The 17921-nt window shown below is 50.1% G+C and overlaps 6 protein-coding genes across 6 annotated transcripts; 4 read left to right on the top strand and 2 right to left on the bottom strand.

The window, feature by feature from the left end:
* Positions 1 to 815: 815 nt before the first annotated feature.
* On the top strand, positions 816 to 1925 carry PV06_05002 (uncharacterized protein; the record flags this gene model as incomplete). The annotated part of the gene is made up of 2 exons (XM_016405966.1): positions 816 to 1247; positions 1323 to 1925. 2 exons carry the CDS (start codon positions 816 to 818, stop codon positions 1797 to 1799), a joined length of 909 nt encoding a protein of 302 aa, XP_016264172.1. The 3' UTR covers positions 1800 to 1925.
* A 910-nt stretch (positions 1926 to 2835) lies between these two features.
* On the bottom strand, positions 2836 to 4671 carry PV06_05001 (uncharacterized protein; the record flags this gene model as incomplete). Its single annotated transcript, XM_016405965.1, has 1 exon — positions 2836 to 4671. One exon carries the CDS (start codon positions 4669 to 4671, stop codon positions 2836 to 2838), a length of 1836 nt encoding a protein of 611 aa, XP_016264171.1.
* A 1318-nt stretch (positions 4672 to 5989) lies between these two features.
* PV06_05000 (pre-mRNA-splicing factor rse1) lies at positions 5990 to 10544 on the top strand. Its single transcript, XM_016405964.1, has 3 exons — positions 5990 to 6413; positions 6464 to 8537; positions 8718 to 10544. Exons 1-3 carry the CDS (start codon positions 6170 to 6172, stop codon positions 10030 to 10032), a joined length of 3633 nt encoding a protein of 1210 aa, XP_016264170.1. The 5' UTR covers positions 5990 to 6169; the 3' UTR covers positions 10033 to 10544.
* On the bottom strand, positions 10486 to 11784 carry PV06_04999 (uncharacterized protein; the record flags this gene model as incomplete). Its single annotated transcript, XM_016405963.1, has 1 exon — positions 10486 to 11784. One exon carries the CDS (start codon positions 11782 to 11784, stop codon positions 10486 to 10488), a length of 1299 nt encoding a protein of 432 aa, XP_016264169.1.
* Positions 11785 to 14368: 2584 nt separating this feature from the next.
* PV06_04998 (uncharacterized protein) lies at positions 14369 to 15020 on the top strand (the record flags this gene model as incomplete). Its single annotated transcript, XM_016405962.1, has 1 exon — positions 14369 to 15020. One exon carries the CDS (start codon positions 14369 to 14371, stop codon positions 14870 to 14872), a length of 504 nt encoding a protein of 167 aa, XP_016264168.1. The 3' UTR covers positions 14873 to 15020.
* A 940-nt stretch (positions 15021 to 15960) lies between these two features.
* On the top strand, positions 15961 to 17322 carry PV06_04997 (uncharacterized protein; the record flags this gene model as incomplete). The annotated part of the gene is made up of 1 exon (XM_016405961.1): positions 15961 to 17322. One exon carries the CDS (start codon positions 15961 to 15963, stop codon positions 17320 to 17322), a length of 1362 nt encoding a protein of 453 aa, XP_016264167.1.
* Positions 17323 to 17921: the final 599 nt, after the last annotated feature.

Below are 17921 nucleotides of genomic sequence, written 5' to 3'. Positions count from 1 at the left end.
GAACAGGTGAAAAATCTATTCTCAACCCACCCGGTCAGTAAAACTTTCCCAATCACTAACAAATTTCCCAATCAAATACAAACAATTGTACAACCCCGAAAATGCACCTATATACCATCACCGCAAAGGTCTTCTTGATGACCATGGCATTGGCACCATTCGCAGTCGCCATGCCAGCTCCCCAGGTTGTTCCAGTTTCGACTTGGGTAGATTGCAAATATCCAGGTCAGTTCTTGTGTGTATCTGACACCGTCTTCGCCATTTGCGATTCCACCTTGATAGGCGTACACCAGAACCTTGCCTTGGGTGACCCACGTTGTAAAGGAAAGGCGACACCCGCACCACCCGCGAGTCCCAACAAGAACATGAGCCCACATGGCTCGGTTCACGGAGGACAACCCTCCTAGTGAGTGGAGAGTAATAGCTGTTGGTGCAGATTAACTATATACCTCTTGTTGGATTATGGCATGTTGTGCCGCAGTGAGAATGTAGCTTTTTCAACATCTTCAAGCTACCACACAGATTGATGGCATCAATGCAAATTAGATAAGGAAGAAGTACGCATGTACTGTTTTTGCTTTATTCCAATATAACAACATCTGTCACATCCTTTCACAGACTCGAGTTAGATACTCTGTACTCCGTACCTACAGTTCTATTCCCTCTCTAGCCTTGCAAGATTAGCTAGTCACTATATACGGCACAGCATATGGCGCGTATGTGCAACGGCGTCGTCATATTAAGGGCTGCATTAGTTGATCCCTGGATCCTCAATCATCAATGAAGGTGCTTTATGGCGATATGAAACGTCGCAGATGTCTCATAGATTGGCTATATCGACCGTGTCCATGGGCTGGCACCAGACACATACTCTCGAAAGCAAGATCACGGCAGCTAAAGCCGCCGGGTTTGAAGGCATCGAATTGTTCATAACCGACTTCAATGCTTTTAGGGATCGATTGGGAAAATCCAGCCTCGCTGCGGCCAAAGAAATCCGCGCTCTCTGTGCCAAAGCTGGTCTAGAAATTCTATGCTTTGGCTCTTTCGACAACTTCGAGGGTGATCCTACTACACCTTTGGAGAATCGACTTGAGAAAGCTTCTGAATGGCTCGACCTCGTGCACGAACTTGGTACGAACGTCATTCAAGTCCCTAGCAATGACGACAGAAGAGCGATGTGTGACGAAAGGCTGATCGTCGACGAACTGCGAGCACTCGCGGATCTGGGCTTGCAACGCCAGCCGCCGGTGTCGTTTGCCTACGAGGCTCTGGGTTGGGGCACCTGAGTGGCCGACTGGGAGGAATCATTGAACGTCGTGCAGAAGGTGGACCGTCCCAACTTTGGTCTATGTCTCGACACGTACCACGTCCTTGCCCGACTGTGGGCGGACCCTACAGATTCTTCTGGCCTACGACCCGGTGGGACTGCCGCGTTACGAGATTCGATCCAAAGGTTTTTGGATGTTTGCCCGAGGGACAAGATCGTCTACGTCCAATTGAGTGACGCAGAACGGATGTCTCCTCCCATCTGGCCCGGACATCCGGCCTACCACGAAGACAAGTACGGGGTGCACTCATGGTGTACGTACGGTAGGCTTTTCCCTCAGGAAGATGAACAAGGAGCCTATCTGCCCATGGAGGACATCACGCATGCGTGGCTCGTTCGGAAGGGATGGAAAGGATGGGTCAGTTTAGAGGTATTCCATCGAGACATGAAAATGGAGGAAAGGGACCCCGAATATTGGGCCCGGCGAGGGAAAGCTTCGTGGGAGAGTCTGAAGACGTCGCTGGGGATCTGAGGGCCCTCGGTATTGGTGTTTTCTCGTCATTCCATATTGAATGGATCTTCATGACTCACAATGCTAGTACAGATAACTACAGAAAGACTATATAGAGATTCTATAGAAAGAGTTTGTGATGGAGAGATCTCAAGTTGTCATTTTGACGACCTTTGACGTTGCACTCCAAGACAAGGCTGGCACGGTCCCAGGTACAAACTTCGAAGAGTCCTGATTCAATAGGTCTCTGACTTGGACAATCGGGCTGGTCATTCTCTATGTTTGGGGGAAAGAGTTTCGGATCCGGCCTAAGAACTCCAATGTCCATTGCCTACATGATCCGGTTGCTTTTGCATTGTCCACAGAATCGAATGGTTGCGTGGAAGGCTATCCTGGACTTGATTGTAGAGGGTATAGCCATGATCATACCAGGAGGTAAGTGAGGAATGTGAGCAGTCGAGGTAGAATTGAGACCTTGCCTCCTTTTAGGTAATGACGCTCACTGACCTCTGGAACCGCCGGCCATTTGAGCCACCTGTGACAAAGCTACTTTGACCCGACAGATAGCATTGGCCTGGACGTGAGGATATCTTTGGCGGCTTTGACCCAGAGACACCTCATTAATCGAAGAATTGCCTGTTTCGCCACCTATAACACCACCATGCCGTGTCTCCTTGAATCCGCCATGGCTGCTCAGAAGTGTCAAGCTCTTGTCGCATGGCGCGCCACCCTGGCCATTGAGTGACCTGAATAATCACGCAATGTGGGCGAAGTAGAGTTTGTACTCCAGCAAGAGTGACCTTTACACACTAGTATCGCGAAGCGGCTAGGAAACCCCGGAATGAAGTTTTTCGGGATAATTTCGATTCATCTCGGCGCAATTCGTTGAAAGTTGGATTCCAACGAACACGGACCGACTATTGCCGCCGGATGCTATGCTACAAGGCAGCTCGCGCCGCCGTGAGTTGAATCAATCCTCTTGACCAACCACCACTCAATTTGATGCACTTTACTCCAACCTTTGGCTACTTTCGGCGACAGGACTTCTAACACCATCTCACAAAAGTGTCACAATCTGCCTCTGTCGGAGATCCACAGTTCGGCCCATCCATTCGCGGTTCTCGTTCATGAAACTGCCAATCCTTTCGTAACCGCCGTCAATTTTACGCAACAACAAGCCAGAGAAAAAGGTTCCAGTCATGCGTTCTTCATGCACAATCCGCCAGTCCCTAGTAAGGGTGATGATTGCGAACATCTCGTCAGGCAGGGTCTCGATCCAGTTTTCCTCTTTGGCAGTATTGTTCTTTGGTTGATTGTTGACGAATTCCATAATCTGACGATACCACTCTAGCGCATTGTTGTTTCTGGGCGGAGGCTGCGCCATGCTTTGATCTTGGAGAATTGAAACCACATCAGCCTTTTCGACTCGAGTGAAAGAACCTTCGAGGTCAATGCTACCACCTTGCACCTCACCGTATGGGCCAGTCGGAGCCTCTTCGAGCTGATGGCGAATGACGCGAGCCATGGCAATGGAGTCTTCCGTGACTTCGTCATAGGTGACCGGACAGTCAAGCGCAGCCCAAGACCAAGAAGGTCCGGCGTAGCCCTCGACTCGATTCAGCCACTCTTTTACCTTAGCCGTCCACATGAGGTCATGTAAGAGATTCGTCTGCCACAAACCAGCCACATATGTCATCCCAAGGACGCGAGATATTTCAGAAGCTATACCACCTATGGCAGGGAGACGATCGGATTTCAGACTGAATTCACGCTGCGTGTATTCATTGACCAGTTTGTACCAACACTGCAGTATTTGATGAGCCGTGTGAAGACCGAGCGGATTCTCTGAAGGATGATGTCCATGTTCCAAGAGCAAGGTGGAGAGACGGCGCTCGTGCTGTGTATCTCGCGGGAGTGGGTGGAATCCCCCATCGCTCTGCATGCTGAGAGCACATTTCCAGGTCGGCCATCTCCCATATGATAAGAGTCTGCTGGATAGGAGTTTCTCCTGGAGACACCAACCACGCCTGTCAACGGGGCTGCGAAAGGACTCCATCATGCCCCGATCCTCGTCACATAGCCAGATGGTTCCAAACACAGTGCGTGGTTTATTAAAGACGTCGTCGATACAGCTCGCAGTTGGTTCAGGCAAGGGAAAGGCCAGAGGGACAAGGTTTTTCCACAAGCCAGTGTCAGGATTCGCTTCGTCTAGAAGGAAGCCTTTACTGGCATCATCCGCTTTGCTAGCTGAAAGTGTCACGGTGGAATGCTTGTAAATTTCAGCCATGTGATTAACTTGTGTCATCTTATCCACTTGATCGTCTTGCAATATGCAGATAGAGTCCACCCAGAGGAACTCAATGCCAAGTGCGTTCGTAATCGTGGCAGCGTCTTGGAGTGTTTGAGGGAGAGCAGAGGGTGCGAAACCATCAAGCTTTTCTTGTATTGTTTCTGTCGTCGTCTGAAATTCTTGTACCTTTCCCCAACAATAGCTCAGTGCCACGTAGCGGCCTCTCGAGTCTTTGGTTGTCTCCACGAGGCGGAGAGTGCTAAGGTCCGAGACATCAATAACACGTTTAGGGAGGCGAGATGTGGTAGAGCCGCAGGCCTGACCATGCTCCTGCTCGCATTTACCAAGCCAAGTCTTGATTTGCTGAAGTCCACCTGGTAAGGAAGGTGATGCATTTGGCGGTCGACGACTTATGAAAGCGGCAGCTGGATTGTCCTCCGCCGCATACACATCCACCTCGAAGTATTGCCGCCCTCGGTTTGCTAAGACTTGACTCAGGACTTCCTTTCCTTGCTTGGCTTGCCTTAGCTCGATACGGAGCCGGGACATCAAACTTGACAGATCCCTTGGTCCGGACCGGCTCAACAGTGAAACCGAATTCATCATTCTTCATCAATGTAAGCAGATGCATGGCATGAGACACCACACCTTGTCGCCTTTCTTCATTCGATTTGCACATCCAGGGGATTTCAGGTTGGTAGGTGAATAAGATAGCATTTCCTGGACCAGAATTTGTGTAAAACCATGGAACAAAATGCGCAGCCTCCAACAGTTGCTTCAACGAGACTGGAAAGACGAGCCGGCCAGCTGAGTTGGAGAGTCTTCTGTTTCTGTTCACGGAATTTTTTGTCCTGTAGAATAACGTCCAACGCCGGGAGAGGAACGGTTACTGGCTGGCATGACATGCAGCATTGTGAGGGAAAATCTGAACTCTGACCCCGTAGTTGAAAGGTCACAGGGTCAAGGACTTCGTCCATGGGTCGAACGTGCCTGCTGAGTTCATCCCCCTCTAGGCGCCGAGAACCTTTCAGAGCCACAAAACTGTGACCTGGGTGAATCGAGGAGGCCAATTTCACGCATTGAGTGCAATAATCAAAGTCTGGACAATTTTCACATTTGTAGCGGACGCCTTCAATGGGCTTGAGACATCGATCGCAGGAAGCACCACATGTAGACGAGAGCATTGTAGATGTTTCGCTAATGTGCTCACCCTACTCCGGTTTGCCATTGCATTGCGCACCAGCATCATCTCGTTCGCAGGCAGCAGAAGCCGATTCATCAGCATCCAGCTTGGTGATATCTTCGTTGCTAGAATTCGTAGTCATACTTGGTTTCCGATTTGAGAAGGAAAGCTACAAGAGGAAAGCAAGAATGCGGAAGTCTGAAACCCGAAAAGAAATGCTAGATACTTGCAACTTCGACGGCGGATTAGAGTGATACATAGCTTTGACATTCGAGCGTGCTGAGAGAAAGAAGTCTATCGTATCATGGCATTTGGAGAACAGGCAACATCGCGACCTACTTGTCACTGCCACAGCCGAGACTGATTTTGGCCCCCTTCGCAGACACCAGTTTTGTAAGGCTGCTGTTGCCTGACAATCTAGAGCAGGAAAGTGGATGCGCTCTCGGCATCGTTGGCTCATAGGAATTTCACGATACCGAGACAAGAGTCCGGCGTTTCATGATTCAAAGATCAACATGAGACCCTTGCTCGAGAGTTTGTGTGCAACTTCAGCATGTCGTGAGGTCTCGAGCCAGGTATATGCATCTCGCTGTCACAAGATGTTTAACAGACAGACAAGGTAAGCGTCGAGTCTATCATAAGGGCGGCGAGTAAAAGTACTAATGAGGCTTGGCGTTTTGAACAATTTTTGACAACGGCGCAGGTACAACAGTAGCGGAAGGTCTCTTATTGCAGACATTGCTCGAACATCCCTCGTGTTTGGCGCCTCCTCTCGAGACTTCTTGTATATCATCATTTCTGTTCGTCCTGACTACGTTAGCATGGCACATCCTATGTCAGGGTGAATTAACTCGGCGTTGTCGCGACAGTATTCTCGATCAGCCCGATCCAACGATCGCGGCCTGAACCTCTTCCACCATGGCGACCACAAGTTCTATGTTTATGTATAGCTTGACTATACAGCCGCCAGCTGCCATCACCTCTGCAGTGTTGGGTCAATTTGCCGGTACAAAAGAGCAACAGATCATCACAGCATCTGGCTCGAAGCTCACCATACACAGACCCGATGCCACCCAAGGGAAGATCTCCCCGTTGTTCACCCAAGCCTGCTTCGGTATCATCAGGAGCCTCGCATCTTTCCGGCTAGCAGGGAGCAGTAAAGGTGAATCATTTCTGCCCTGATATCCTAGCGTGAGCTGACCAGTGTCCCAGACTATCTGATTGTCGGATCTGATTCTGGACGGATTACCATACTCGAATATGTCCGCGAACAAAACCGCTTCAATCGTGTACACCTTGAAACCTACGGAAAATCAGGCATTCGCCGTGTCATACCTGGCCAATACCTTGCAGCCGATCCGAAGGGAAGAGCATGCATCATCGCGTCGGTGGAAAAGAACAAACTTGTTTACGTCCTTAACAGAAATGCTCAAGCTGAATTGACAATATCGTCACCACTTGAAGCCCACAAGCCCCAGACACTGGTTTTTGATTGTATCGCGCTGGACGTAGGATATGAAAATCCCATTTTTGCCGCACTGGAGGTCGATTACACTGAGGTGGACCAAGATCCCAGTGGCCAGGCATTCGAAGAGGTTGAAAAACTTCTGGTCTACTACGAGCTCGACTTGGGTTTAAACCATGTTGTCCGTAAATGGGCCGAGCCCGTTGCCCGGGACGCCACGAAGTTGTTCCAGGTTCCCGGCGGTTCTGATGGGCCCAGCGGTGTTCTTGTGTGTGCAGAGGACAATATCACCTATCGACATTCCAACCAAGACGCCTTCCGAGTTCCCATACCTCGAAGGAGGGGTATACTTGAGAACCCCGAACGAAAACGGCACATTGTTGCTGGTGTTATGCACAAGATGAAAGGACAATTCTTCCTACTTCTGCAGACAGAGGATGGCGATTTATTCAAAACGACGATAGAGATGGTTCAAGACGAAAATGGGCAACCCACTGGAGAAGTTCAAGCTCTGAATGTCAAGTACTTTGACACGGTCCCAGTTGCCAATAGTCTGCACATCTTGAAGAGTGGGTTTCTCTTCGTGAGTGCTGAGAATGGGAACCATCATTTCTATCAGTTCGAGAAACTGGGTGATGACGACGAGGAGACGGAGTTTGCCAGTGGCGACTACCCGTCAGACCCTTCTGAAGACTACTCTCCTGCATATTTCCACCCTCGACCTCTGTCCAACCTCAACCTGGTACAGAGCATTGATTCGGCGAATCCTTTGATGGACTGCAAGGTAGCAAACTTGCTCGATGAAGATGCTCCTCAGATCTACTCAATATGCGGTTCCGGCGCTCGGAGTAGTTTCAAGACTCTTAAGCATGGCTTATCTGTTTCTGAAATTGTAGAATCAGAGCTTCCTGACAGACCTGAGGCTGTCTGGACGACTAAGTTGACCAGAGAAGACGAGTATGACGCATATATCGTCTTGTCTTTCAAGTCAGGTACTCTTGTGCTGAGCATAGGAGAGACTGTAGAGGAGGTCACGGATACTGGCTTTTTGTCAACAGCTCCTACCCTTGCCGTACAGCAATTGGGAGATGACGCCCTACTGCAGATTCACCCCCGAGGTATACGACATATCCGAGCTGACAAGCGAGTCAATGAATGGCCAGCACCTCAACATAGATCGATCGTCGCAGCAACCACCAATGAACGACAAGTTGCTGTGGCCTTGAGTTCTGGTGAAATTGTTTACTTTGAGCTGGACACAGATGGCTCACTTGCAGAATACGATGAACGCAGAGAAATGACTGGAACGGTGACTTGTCTCAGCTTAGGCGACGTCCCAGAGGGCCGTGTGCGGAGCTCATTTCTGGCAGTCGGATGTGACGATTCGACGGTTAGAATTCTTAGTCTAGATCCCGACTCGACACTTGAAAACAAATCAGTCCAGGCACTGACTTCGGCACCCTCGGCCCTATCCATCATGGGTATGGCTGATTCGACATCGGGCGGAACCACTTTGTATCTTCACATCGGACTTTATTCTGGCGTCTACCTTCGCACTGTTCTAGACGAAATCACCGGGGAGTTGTCAGACACAAGGACCCGATTTCTGGGATTGAAGCCGGCGAAACTTTTCCGCGTTTCGGTAAAGGGTCAAAATGCAGTGATGGCCTTAAGCTCGCGGGCGTGGCTGGGCTATACCGACACACAGACGAACGGCTTCATGCTGACACCTCTGGACTATGCTGGCCTTCAGTACGTCTGGAACTTCACGAGCGAGCAGTGTCCCGAGGGGATGGTGGGCATTCAAGGCCAGAATCTCAGGTAAGCACACTTTGCTTGTTTGCTGTTTTTACGCTTTTCTATGATGAACCCATAACTATGCTCTTACCGAGAACTTTTATGTGGAATTCAAAATTAACCAATTGTTCCTTCTGAAAACCCCTCATTATGCTAGCATTACTTCATTATGTCAGAGAGTATCTCACTAACAGCTTTCCTCAGGATCTTCACCATTGAGGATTTGTCAAAGAACTTACTGCAAGACAACATTCCACTCTCATATACACCTCGAAAATTCGTCAAACATCCTGAGCATCCACTCTTCTACGTCATTGAGGCCGAGAATAACGTCCTTGCACCCACGACACGGCAAAAACTACTAACTGATTCTACCGCTGTCAATGGCGATGCGGTTGTCTTACCTCCTGAAGAATTCGGATATCCTCGAGGAACTGGGCACTGGTCATCGTGCATACAGATCATTGACCCAGTCACGACAAAGTCGGTTCTCTTCACTCTTGACCTAGAAGATAATGAGTGTGCAACAAGCATTGCGGCAGCACCATTCGCGGGGCAAGACGATGAAACTTTTTTGATTGTTGGAACCGCCAAAGACTTGACAGTCAATCCGAGATCATTTACTGCGGGATTCCTACACGTCTATCGATTCCACGAGGATGGTAAAGAACTGGAATTCATCCACAAGACAAAGGTCGAGCAGCCGCCGACTGCCCTCCTCGCATTCCAAGGGCGACTTCTTGCCGGGGTTGGCACAGACCTCAGAATCTACGATTTGGGCATGAAACAGATGCTTCGCAAATGTCAAGTCCGCATGTCTAATGTCATCGTTGGCCTGCAAACTCAGGGAAGCAGGATTGTTGTCAGCGATGTACAAGAGAGTGTCATTTATGTGGTCTACAAGTTTCAAGAAAACAAACTTATCCCTTTCGCAGACGACGTCATTGCGCGCTGGACCACCTGCGCGACCATGGTCGATTATGAAACAGTAGCGGGAGGTGATAAGTTTGGCAATTTGTGGCTTCTCCGGTGTCCGCAGAAAGCCTCCGAGGAGGCTGACGAAGATGGCGCGGGGGCTCATTTGATCCACGAGAGACAGTATCTCAGCGGCGCCCCCAACAGGCTCAGCTTGATGGCACACTTTTTCCCAGGCGATATCCCTACGAGCATCCAAAAAACGAGTCTGGTGGCCGGTGGTCGAGACGTTGTATTCTGGACCGGTTTCCAGGGCACGCTGGGTATACTCGTGCCCTTTGTCAGCCGTGAAGACGTCGATTTCTTCCAGTCTCTCGAGATGCAACTGGCCTCGACCAACGGAAACCCGCCTCTACTCGGACGTGACCATCTCATCTACCGATCTTATTATGCACCATCAAAGGGAACTATTGACGGTGACCTATGCGAAACGTATTTCCTTCTGCCAAACGACAAAAAGTTGATGATTGCAGGCGAACTGGATCGATCAGTTCGCGAGATTGAACGAAAGATTTCGGACATGCGAACACGAGTGGCGTATTAAACGAGGTTGAATATGCCAATGTATAACTTGATCTGGACGGAATGGAAATAAACGACTCAGAGATACCCCTATGTACATGGTGGCGGCATGTTCCCAGTAAGCTGATGCCATAATGAAAGCTGGAATTGCACTTTTCAGGCATGTCTGTCTGCTACCTTTCTCGCTTATCTCAGTCTCTCTGTTCCACAGCTGCCATCGCCTGTTTCTCTTTTAATTTCCTCAAACGTAAAAGTCTCTTGCCTCGCTCGGTCAAACACATTTCAATTGATTGATCTTGAGCTGGATGCCGGCCATTCCTGCAAGCTGCGGAGTAAGGGTCGAGTTACGAGACGAAAGCGATCTTTTTAGCAAAGACGTTGCTGATCTTTGAGTACGATGTCGTCTTCCTTTTTGCATGATGGATCATTGTAATTTATACAGCAAGACATTTACATTTCACTACAATAAGTAAAATCAAGGTGGCGGATTCAGATCCAAACCTTCGACGGTCAACTTGAAAGCATCAGGACGAGAATAATGTCCTGCGGCGTCGAAATCAAGATGTCCTCGATCACAATCGTCAAAGTCGACTTCGGTGTACAACAATTCGTCTTCTTTTTCCCAGATCGGTCCGGCGATGGTCTTACCCATGGGATTGACTATGCAAGAGCCTCCGACTGATACAAACTCTTCGCCGCTGCCGTCTCCAGATGATGATAAGTCTCGTGGATGCTGTGTCTTGTTGTTGTTGTTGTTGTTGTTGCCGTTGTCGTCATTTTCAACAAGAGGGTTCGCCTCCTCGTCAATCGTTTTGTTATTATCACACTTCCATGCGATTTCGTGATTCTCCTCGGTCTTTGTCATGGACAGCCTACGACCGCCCTTGCTGAGCGTAGTGTTATTACCGACGGGGATACCATTTGCCAGAGTCTCGTGGACTCTCACCCCACCACCGGTCATAGACGTTGCTTCGTCTTCTTCTCTCGATGAAGCACCACCCGTGGTGATCCAACTGGGAAGGCTCTTCTTCTTCATACACTGGTTCGCACTGAGGACGAAGCAGCGACCTTCGCACGCTATCGTGCGCATCAGAGGTTCCCAGGTGTCTCGGGGGTCCGCGGTGGGTGCCAGCCAGAGGTTCACGCCTTGGCTATAGAGACTGTAACGCAGCAGGGGCATGTAATTCTCCCAGCAGATGGCACAACCCATGACGACTCGGACTCCCTTGATGGTGGTCGTGGCGACTTTCAAGGTCGACGCCGACCCCTGTGCCCACACCAGTCTTTCGGAGCCCGTGGGCATGACTTTTCTCCTCTTTCCAACCACGCCGCGTCGCGGGTCGACGTAGACGGCCGAGCAGTACAAGCTGCCTCCGGCCTTTTCGACGACTCCCGTGACGATGAAGACCCCCGTCTCGCGGGCGATTTCTTCGAGTGTTTCGCGCGTGCCGTCACCTCGCCTTCCGGTCTCCTTGTTGACCGGGAGATAGTTCTCGAGCCATTCATCACCCGCACCCCCCGGGGTGTCACCCAGGTCGACGGCCGACTTGGTGTAGGCGAGGTATTGGTCGCGGCCGAGGTCGGTGCGGGATCCGATGGCGGCCCCGAAGCTGCACGTCCGAGGGTACCCGCCCAGATATGCTTCCGGGAAGAGGAGGATCGAGATGCCCTTTTCCGCCGCACGTTTCGTGGTGTCGCGCAGAGCCGAGAGCGTCTGAGGTACGGAGGAGAGGGTGTGGGATTGCGAGAGGCCGATCAAGAGTCGTTGAGGCATTGTTGAAGGCGGTTGCGGGGTGGGCGGGTTCTGGGAGACTGTGTGTCAATACCGTCACAGAAATCGTATGGAGAACTCGATCGGTCTTGAGGAAAAGGTTTCTGCCTGGAAACTCATACGGTGGGAAGGTCAGTTGTTGAGATTCTACTGTACAAATGAGCTCGGAGAGGTTCATGCGAAGTAATCATAATAGACCTCTGCTTGAACGAGGAATTTCGAGAAATGCGGGGAAGGGAGAAAAAGGATATCACCGCCGAGGCAGCGAGGCTGTTGTCGCACGGGTGCTTTTCTCCTTTTCCGCCCCGAGACGAGGCTGTCTTATCGACGACTTGAAGTCTTTCAAGTCCATACTGTTACGTTACCATATGAAAGGGTTTAAAAACCTGACGAATAAAATCATGAGCAAGGTACTATTCCTGCTTTCGAGTTGGCTTTTCAATAGAGGTAGATCACAGATTCGTACTGCGTTGCGATCACACCCAACCAAGGTGTTTGAACCATAGTGAGAAACCCCCAAAAAGACGACCTCCCCCATGGCCATTTCTTTCAATCAGCAAAACTCTAGCCTGGCAGGCAACCACACGCTGGGTGGTTACCGGCCAGGCCGAGGAAAATCCCAGGCGGGGGATTTTTTCCGAAGGTCCGTCACGTTATCTCCCAACTAGGACACTCACATATAGAGGCCATGTATGTTGGGAACCGATCCAGTGATTCGAGTCACCACTGGGCGTCAGGGCAGATAAATTACCCCAAGATAAAGTGCCTCTTCTCTGGCGAATACCAGGCTGGTCTTGGACTGGCGGAAAGTGGTCGTGAAACCACTTACACCAGGCAAGCCACAGGTAGATTGAGGAATTGTTGAGAGGAATTGCACTTTTCACAGATATAAGCCCTGGATTCAGCACACAGAAGAGCCAATAAGAGCCATAGAGACGGGGGCTGGCTTCACCAGGCGTCAGTGAACGATCCGCGTGCAGGCGTGTCCGAAAAGACGCGTTGGGTCAGCCGCGTGGAGGTGTGTTCGAAATGCGTTAGGAATGCGACTCTTTGAGATTATGTGTTCATGCTAACTTCTTCCCCTGATATACCTACCTCTGATACGACGTTTTCTTGGACCATGATCAAAAACGTTTCGGTAGGGAGAGGAAAGTTGCGGCAGTCCGCCACCCTGTGGTCAGACAAAGCGATAGGACGGAAGAAGACATGTATGTGTTGGCTATGGACGGTCGACCTTCTCTCTCAAAGCCAGAGTGAATTCTGCATTGGACTTCGCAATACTCCTGTTCCACGACTTCTGGACGCTTCTCGTCTGGCGGTAGTCTTCGTCCTCTGCATTGGCGATAGCTTCAGTGTTGAATGAGACACGTGACAATGCTTCTTCTTCTTTTTCCAGCCATGGTGACCTCTGCAATATCCTCCGGCTTTTCGACCTCCGAATTGCCATATGGCAGTGATACCGTAAGTATTGATCAGATCCTCTTGCGTGGGATCCACATCATTTTCAGGCCCCAGGAGGCAAACGGTAAGGGTAACATGCGTACCACTGTCATAGTATGACGAGAGGGCTGCGCAGCTCGTCCGGGAACCCCTCATCGCCGCAATGGTCAGTTGAGCTGGATCCATGGCGCTTTAGTGACTGGTGCTCACCAAAGCTGGAGATGCCGATATTGAGAAGGTAAAGACTGGCAAACCAACAGGACTTGACTAGGTGTATTGAATGTAGGAAGGGACTACGGAGAGCGAATGGCAAAATGAGCATGATGGGGGTGGTGGGGACAAAGATCCCGAGCCAGTCTGCAATTCTTGAAACCTCAAACCATTCTGCTTAGTGATCTCAACTATCCAAGCATTTACTGTGTGATATCCGACACTTGAACGATATCGACCCGAACGAGCCCAAGATTGAGGACTAGGTTGAGCGAGTGGCCACGGGAGGCTTCGCTGGAACCTCGTCGCATATTTTCTGTCCAGAGAAAGAAAGTAAACAACACCAGGGCAGATCAAGTCTAGCTACCCAAGGAGGTAACTGCTACGTTACCCTCCATGAATCCGGTCTCAAATCCTGTATTCCTTGGTCGACTTCGTCAAGCAGGTACGAGTCAATTACCAAGGCATGACCAATGGCGGGCCTTTGTTGAATTAATCCCACATGCTGACATCAAGACCTGTGCTTATGGGTTGTGTTGGCCCCCAAGGTCCACGTTAAGATCACCGTACGCTGTCACACGTGTTTGGACCAGATGTTGTTAAGGCAAGCCATCTACAACTGATGGGTCTCGAACACTAGGATACATCTGGAACTGGCAGCGCACACTTTGTGGATGGTTGGGCTTTCTCTGTTTCGTATCTACCAACACACACGAGTACCTGATCAGGATCTAACAAGCGCTGACATGGATAGAGGGCGCGAAGAAAGCAGGTAAGCTGACGAGGACAAACATCTCCCCTTTTGTATGGACCATATAAGATTGCACATGTTCTACACGTTTCCGGTGAAGTCTGAACGGCCCATCTTGTCTTCATTCATACTTCTTCCTGAAGAAAATCAGTGAGCCCTTCCTATCAGTTTCTGATCAATGGAGACATGGGGTATTGTGCTGAAGGCATTTCTGAACGGCCTTGCCGCAAGTGGTGTTGCTTTCCCCGGAGCAGGACCGGCCTACACGCCAACGTACGACCTTCACCGTACTCATCCAACACGTACCGACACATCCATGACAACCTCGTCATCGTCCGGAAGCAGCACGGGTCGAAGGTCGAGAAGGTTTCTCCCGCGGCGGACGACCGATGTTTCGACGATGACAACGACCTCCGCATCCACATCGACCTCGACAATCTCGACGAGAAAATCACGAAAGTTCCGACTGCGACGCACCAGCACTTCGTCAACAGCGTCATCAATTCCACCAGTTCCATCAATAACATCCAAAGAGATCAGTCCGTTCTAGAGAAGAGGTCAAGAGGGTGTCGGAAATCAACCTCGTCAAGATTACAGTGGACGAGGACCAAGGTCAATCCTCTTCGATGGGTTTCGTGGGTACGGTGGCCTAGTTTGATAACCAATTTGGAGCAGCTTCCCATGATCTAGAGAGGTTTTGTCAATCAACCAAGCGAAGATGGGAGGATTCAACACTGCTGCTATGTAGACCAATGCCGTTTCTGGGCATCTGTACGGCGCGATTGACAACTCTGGTGGTGGACACATTTGCAATTGATCAGTCTGGGATGGATTCTAATGACTCCCAAAGAGATAATGTTTTGACAAACTGTCTTTGAGACCGCGCTACAATACTCCGTCCTGATGCAGGCTTTTTGGACTCCCTTGCCTATCTGTACGCACTTCTTGAACAGATATAGTGATGGCTTTCATTTGTATAGGGCATGACAACGAATTTATTTTCATTAGAGAATGATATATCAAAGGAAATGGAAATTGTTGGCCTCTGGATTGTGTGTGCAGCCTTGCCGGTACCAAGGCTTACAGAAGAAGTGAAATATATGCAGGTGGAAACTAAGTACCTCATCAAGGTGAACTCAAAGAAACGAACTTATGGAGCAGTCAATAAGGAGGGAGGGAATATTAATTGTATTGATGCAAGGAGGGTAGAGAATTGTTGAGTACATTAAGGTGTAGTTATCATTCTCAGCCTCACCAGCCCAAGTTGGGATGGAATACGAGTACGAGAAGTCGAAAGCACAGAGAAACACACACACACACAAACGAGTATGTGGACTCTGGACTCTTCAATAAGAAAGATGCCAGGCTGAGACCCGATGACGGAATGGAACTTGGTGGTCACAGGCAGTAACTTTTAGTTAATTCTGATTCTTGCTGTGTAATACGAGACGCCGAGCGGCGCAGAGAGAGAGAGAACAAGACAGAGAGACTCCATCCATATCATTCACCTGCTTCCTTCTCTCTCTTCCTCTCCGTCGCCATCTCTCTCCCCATCAACTTCTCTCAGTTATTCCATACCTCGCATTATCCTGTAACCAATCTTCTCCCTCCTGCGACTTCTCTGGCCCTTGGCTGGCTCATTGCCACCTCTCCTCTTTGCCGACGAATAACCCCTCCAAAGCCTCGAATTACACCACCATCTGTCCTCAAAACATCTTCACCCACGATTTAGTCCTCCTCTCCTCTGCTCCGGCGCAGTCGCTGTCGCTATCGCTACAATGGCCGACTCAGCTGGTGCTGAAGATGCGACTGTCACCTTCCATGTGAAGTCTGCAGGCGGCCAGAAATATACCGTCACCGTCCCCCTCTCCATGACCACCATTGAACTCAAGACCAAGCTCGCCGGAGAAGAATACGCGAATGTCCCTGCCTCCGCACAACGATTGATCTACAGCGGCAAGGTATTGAAAGATGACCACACTCTGTCACAACACAATGTCAAAGAAGGAAACACCATGCATCTGGTAAAGAGTGCCGCCAGCAATCAACGACAGAACCCGGCTGCCCAATCGTCCGGTTCGGCCACTGCCTCTGGGACGCCTGCCGCAGCCGGAGTACCACAGAATCTCGCGTCAGGCACTGGGAATGACCCTCTAGCTGGCCTCACAGGAGCGAGATATGCTGGGTTCGCTCAACTGCCCAATCCCAGCATGTTTACAAACCCTCAGAGCCCCGAAGACTTTATCCGTCAACTCGAGGACCCCAATTTTCAACAAATGATGAGAGAAGCTATGAACAATCCACAAGTAGTTGACATGATGATCAACCAGAATCCTCACCTTCGATCCATTCCTGGCGTTCGACAAATTCTTCAGTCGGATTACTTCCGGGGAATGATGACAGATCCACAAGCCATACGGGCCATGTTGCAGCTTCAGAATGGTTCAAGAATGGATCCATTCGGACGCGGGGGTCAAGAGGCCTTTCCGGCACCAGGAGTGACCAACACTACGGAGAATGCAGGAGATCAGACCAACAGACAGGAAGGACAGCAGCAACAACCAGATCAACTGCAGAATCCATTCGCAGCCTTTGGAGGTGGTGCAGGCGGTATGGGAGCGAATCCATTTGCAAGTTTGTTCACTACGCCCTCAGCCCCATTTCCAAATCCAAATGGATCGACACAGGCATCGACAAATCCCTCGGGAACAACAAACGAAAGTGGAAACACACCGAATCAACAGCAACAGAATCCGTTCGCCGCCCTGCTGAATCCCGCTCTATTTGGTCAGCAACCTGGTGGTAACACTGGCACTGGCACCACGTCACCACCTCCAATGAATCCATTCGCTGCAAATCCAGAAGCATTGAATCAACTCATGCAAGCCTTTGGTGGGGGTGCAGGTGGAAATGCAGGAGCTCTTCCGAACTTTTATGATCTCCTTGGGGGAGGAGGACTCGGAGGCGGAGGTGGTCCGGCATCTCCACCAGACAACAGACCCCCGGAAGAACGATATGCCACACAACTTCAGCAATTAAATGACATGGGTTTCTACGACTTTGACCGAAACATTCAGGCACTACGGAGGACTGGTGGGAGTGTGAATGGGGCAATTGAGTATCTCCTAAGTAATCCTTGAGTCAGTCTCGATCTGAGTTACAGGACCAATTAGTATTCGTATTGTTTGGGGAAATTGATGCTTTTTGCTGTATCTATCCATTGGAGTATTGTTTTGATTGATCCCAATGGCGTTCATTCGAGTAAGCCTTGAATGAGGTCCGCCCATCTTATTTGTACGATCCCGACAAATGCATTGTTTTAATCCAGAAGGCCCTTGTGAGCGGTACCACGTATAGTTGATCTATTGACCGGGTGATTACCCAGGTAAGTATTCATCGTCTGATGGTCTCAGGATCAAAGAAATCATGTACTCGTGACTGCGCGAGTTGGATGAACGAGGCCGCGACGGTAACTCGGGATACGGCTACATGGTATGGATATTCGAGCCTGTTTTCATCACCTCGGTTATGCCGAGTACAGCCTCAACTTCGAAACTCTCATGTACATGACACCGTGGGAGGTACGGGGAGTAACGATATTCTATTCCCCGCTTCATTCTTCTTTTCGCCTTTTGAAAAGTATTTGCCTTTCTCTTGAAGGGCATTAGTCGTCGCCTCGCTGTTGTTACCATCGTCTGAACCGGACACGACAGCAAGTCACCCGTACTACCATCCTCGG

The sequence above is a fragment of the Exophiala oligosperma genome, assembly GCF_000835515.1.
Source record: "Exophiala oligosperma strain CBS 72588 unplaced genomic scaffold supercont1.4, whole genome shotgun sequence".
Classification (NCBI taxonomy): domain Eukaryota; kingdom Fungi; phylum Ascomycota; class Eurotiomycetes; order Chaetothyriales; family Herpotrichiellaceae; genus Exophiala; species Exophiala oligosperma.
Note: the sequence above shows the minus strand (reverse complement) of the source record. Positions and strands in the feature narration are given on the sequence as shown.

Coding starts and splice junctions, on each gene's coding strand:
- PV06_05000 (XM_016405964.1), top strand. CDS start 6,170: ATGGCGACCACAAGTTCTATGTTTATGTATAGCTTGACTATACAGCCG. Junction 6,414..6,463: donor GCTAGCAGGGAGCAGTAAAG/GTGAATCATTTC, acceptor CCAGTGTCCCAG/ACTATCTGATTGTCGGATCT. Junction 8,538..8,717: donor ATTCAAGGCCAGAATCTCAG/GTAAGCACACTT, acceptor AGCTTTCCTCAG/GATCTTCACCATTGAGGATT.